The 4634-nt window shown below is 45.6% G+C and overlaps 1 protein-coding gene across 2 annotated transcripts in view; it reads right to left on the bottom strand.

The window, feature by feature from the left end:
* The window catches only part of LOC307227520 (gamma-aminobutyric acid receptor subunit rho-1-like), a gene marked incomplete at its 3' end in the record, with an annotated part of 10227 nt that extends 5855 nt beyond the window's left edge, over positions 1-4372 (bottom strand). For both annotated transcript variants that reach the window (XM_079996868.1, XM_079996869.1), the window contains exons 1-3: positions 4270-4372; positions 1577-1644; positions 767-990 (exon numbers count right to left, since the gene is read on the bottom strand). In XM_079996868.1, coding sequence (XP_079852994.1) covers positions 767-990; positions 1577-1644; positions 4270-4288 — 311 coding nt within the window. In that variant the 5' untranslated portion in view covers positions 4289-4372. The remainder of the gene's footprint in view (positions 1-766; positions 991-1576; positions 1645-4269) is intronic.
* Between the last annotated feature and the right edge of the window lie 262 nt (positions 4373-4634).

The raw sequence follows: 4634 nt of genomic DNA, 5'->3' as shown, positions 1-4634 counted from the left end.
ATATATAACACAAAGAATTAGTTATTTCTTGTGTTGAGTGAATAATACAGAAGATAGGAAAATGTTGCATGCTTACCGCAAACTAATCGCAATATTGGTCGACAGAAATCGCAATTACATTATTTCCCCAAATCGTTCAACCCAAACTTAAACGCAAATTTGGAAAAAAAAAAAACAAGTAGAGTTGTTGCGGACGTATGTGCCTGGGGCCACTTGAAATTGACCCAGCACCCAGTTTTGGGTCGGGACCCGCCGGTTGAGAACACGTGCCCCCATCACAGATCAGGTGACAGCACGTTAGTACGTGCCCGGCCCGCGCTACCACATGGTTCAAATTTCAATCAGATGTTGAAGACCCCACCCATAACCACGTCCCATGATGACTTTTAACAGCTTTGCTCCAATCGTGTGGAGAGCAGCCGCGGCGCACGCCAACAGATCCCATTCACCAGCGACCAGAACCCCAAAGCCGAAGAGGGAGCCACCACCGGCGGCCTTATGCTTCGCCGCCTTCCGTGGCTGCTGTTGATCTCCAGAACCACCAAACCAGCCTCGTTGTCTTGTAGCGTGAGCCCCGCTTCAGCACAACTAAGCACAAGCTGAGGCTCCCGCAGTGGATGGTAAGTGCAGACATCCCACCGCCCCCACCCAAACAGACACCGCCCCGACCCAAACAAACACCGCCCGACCCAAACAGACACCGCCCCAACCCAAACAAAACAGACACCGCCCCAACCCAAACAGACACCGCCCGACCCAAACAGACCTGAGGCTGTACAGGACTTTCCCGTCGGGGTACACCCGCAGCATCACGTTATCCGTGGTGGTGTCGTGCATGAAGGAGCGCTTGGAGTGGACGAAGAACATGTCCGGCACCCAGATCTTCTTCACCAGGCGGCCGTCGAAGGTCATGCTCTGGTTGTTGTTGCTGGGGAAGGACAGACGCTCGTCCTTCCAGTAGTGACGCAGGTACAGGGTCATGGTGAAGTCCTGCGGAACCCAGAGCCAGAGCTGAGCCTCAGCAGCGCTCGTTCAATAAAGAATCTCTCTGTCTGCGGCGGACGCACTGAACACTTCATGTTCTCACTATTAGGTATCTATCCCGTTTAGATTTTCTCACTATTCAATACAACCATATTTCACTGTTCGTGTTGGAAATCATATCAATAGATGGAGGGTTACACTCAGGTACAGATCATTTTTACTGTTATCATGCATTTCATTTGGACCTCCCCTATTTGGGTGTGTCAGTACCATGCAGACTGTTGCTCACAGACTAAAAATGGATAAAATATTTGGCATCAAGAAAAATAAATAGTGTATTATAGTATGTCAGTGTCAAAATTGGAAAGAAACCATTTAAACTCGACAGCTACTCACCAAATACATGCTGTCATTGAGTTGCAACTTATCTTTTTAAAATGAATCAGTGAAATTTCTTAAAGCAGAATCAGTTCTATGGAATTGTTTGGATTTTTTTTTTTTTTTTTTTTTTTGAGTATTTCACAGTAGAAATTTCTTTGGTCAAATCTATAAAACTGTATGTCAGTACCGTAAAAATGACATGAAGACGTACCATGTCCACCTCCGAAATGGTGTCCAGACTCTCAACCTGGACGTCGACTCCAACTGGCACTGCAGGACCTGCTTGAAAACCACTACTTACTCGAGTGTGAATCAAAAGGACGCTCGGACACAATTGGTTCATTTAAAAAACACTATAGTCACTCATATCAGAATCCCATGAAGTAATTTGTGACAAACCCAGCAGAATAATGTAAAACACTAATATTAAGCGATAAACCACCCAGAGACAGACCCTTGTTGTCATGTTTGCAGCTTCCGAGCAGAAAATACTTCCAGGGGCGGGGATGAAATCACTTATTAAAGGATCATTTCCGTTGCCTTGATATGTAATAATAGTATTTTCTACAAACTAATCCTAAATTACACTAACCGTAGTAGCTGTAATTCCTCCACCACAGCCCATTAACCTGTATTTTGGTATAATATATGTAATATCACTCCAGATTAGAGCCCACGTGGATCTGTGACGAGGCTTCTTCCTGCGCTTTGTGGATTATGTTCTTATTAAAAAAAGGTCTTTACTGCTGTTTATGTTGACTTTTGCGTTTTAAACAATGACTTATGGCCCTTTTATTTAACCCTTATAACAGGGCTAGTGGGCTGAATGCCATTACCCCAACTGACATGACGAAACAACAGAAATAAGAATAAGAACATTATTAATATTATTATTATTATTATTATTATGATATTTTAGCATGAATCCTGTTTTTAGAAGATAAATGCCCCCAAAACCCTCCCTGGAATGTTATATTTCGGGCAGAGTTATGAAAAAGAGCAGTATAATATTATAGAGAAATGACCACAGACAGGACAGTCAATTTCCAGCACTCCGGACCAGTTCAACAGTTTCCAATAAAATACAATAATTGAAAAGTGTAAAAGAAACATCTTTGTTTTTGATAATTACTGGCTACAATTTGAAATCTCAACTCAAATGTTAATCAATAGAATTATTGGCAGAGTTCATGGGAAAGATAACACTTGGTTTCCAAATGCATCATGAATTTGGGTGTTGTCTTTGAATGTTGAGCTGAATATCCAAGTCCCTCCAAACACTGAGCGGACAGAGCTTGCACTTGAAAAGCTGTGTATCAGGCAGGGCCGGTGGTATAAACACTATAAACACCCTCAACACACTAAACACTCTATAAGCACTCTATAAACACTGTAAACACTCTATAAACACTGTAAACACTCTAAAAACACTCTAAACACTCTATAAACACTATGGAAACTCAATAAACACTCTAATCACGCTATGAAGACTCAGTTTGACGTTGTGTGTTGCAGGGCTGGCCCAAGGCATAAGCAAACTACAGTAGGCGTCCACTGTGCATTCCCGTTCACCGTTTGTCCAACGAAAACAAATAAAACAGTGTTTTTATTTTAGATGCATTTATCCTTCTCCGTTTCCCAATTGAGCGAAACCCTATTTAGGTCCTCATGAATGCAGGGGCCGCCCTGATACCAGGTTGCATTTTTGATGAATTTACAATTTTGGGCTTCTAGAGAAGTAAAAAAAGAAAAGAAAATGTAAATAATTCTCTATGGCATCGCTGCATCCTTCCCCCACATTAATTCCCAGGGTTTGCCGACCTGTGAGCAAATCAAGTTCCCTCGACGTGGGACAGACGTCCGTGCTCTTTTGGAACCCGTCATCACACCAGGCCTTTTTCACTGGCCTCCTGACTCTAGGGCTATCGAAACCTAAAGCCGCAGTCTACCACCACCACCCCCAACACCACCCCCGCGGCGGCAGCACTGGCAGCCCCGTAATTGATCAGTGGCCTCCAGAGCTGCAGGGGTCAGACATAATCTGAGTCTGGTGATGTCATCAAGTCGGACCCGTGCACCGTACGGTGTTGAACACCATGGTATTTACATGGATGTACTGCAGATTTAGGGACGAGCGTCTTCACGTCAAGTAAACAAACAACTCTGGATAATGGTTGGACGATGGAGTACGGAAGGAATAGAGATGATGCAACGCTCCACGGACACGCGGGGATCGAAATGCTGTTATTTTAAAAAGGCACACGCGCGTTGTTTCTGAGGAATCTGCAGCTTTTCGTCGTTCTTGCCCAGATTCAGACGAGAAGGTCGATGTCGATACCGATACGTCACCACCGAGCGTCCAGAGCCAACGCAGCTACGAGCTGCGTGCTCACTGTGTAGCGCAACGCATGGATGCAGAGGGGGTCAGCTAGCCTAGCTCCCGTGAGATTGGGGTAATACACCGTCCATCATCTCAGAGGCGTCTCAAGAGTTGTTCAAGAGACGTGTACATGCAACTTGTGTCTCTCTGCCCATAATAAATACCTTTCCCAAAAGGTCAGGTTTAAGAGTTTTATGAGAAGGGTAAGAGGCGTACATCCAGAGCCGGCCCTAGCTTTTATGTGGCCCTAAGCGGTGGAGCGTGGGGCGTGGGGCGGGGGGTCACGCACGATGCGGCACGGGTCGCACGGTGCGGGAGCGGAAACAGGAGGGGAACATAACTTCATGATCCAAAACAAAAACACTTTTTTCATTTTTTGAGAAAGGAGGGAGACATTTGGAGAAGCGGCGCAAGGTTGGCGGAGAGGAGCGGCGAGGAGACGTCACACTCATTGTGGGGCCCCTACAGGTTGTGGCCCTAAACAACCGCATAGGTTGCTTGTGCTAGGGGCCGGCCCCGCCTACCTCCGAAGCCGGGCCGCATGGTGAAGTCATGGTCGTCTATTCTCAGAAGCTGCTCCGACTTGGTCACTGAGGATTTGGTCAGATCCGGACTCCTCCTGTAGATGGGGCTGGTGGGGACGGGGAGGAAACAGAGCTGATTGGTCGGAGGAAAAAATGATTCTTATCAAAGAAAATGTATTTAATGCGTCTACATTGGAAATGAGTCTTCCGACAAGCTGGGTTACTTTAAAATGCTAGAGCCGTTTTAAAATGAAGTTGTTGTCCAATTCATCTGTTTATATGTAAAATTAGTTTGTGTGTGTGTGTGTGTGTGTGTGTGTGTGTGTGTGTGTGTGTGTGTGTGTGTGTGTGCGTGCGCGCACATT

The sequence above is a fragment of the Zeus faber genome, assembly GCF_960531495.2.
Source record: "Zeus faber genome assembly, chromosome: 2".
NCBI lineage: Eukaryota > Metazoa > Chordata > Actinopteri > Zeiformes > Zeidae > Zeus > Zeus faber.
This window is presented reverse-complemented; position numbering and strand designations above follow the sequence as displayed.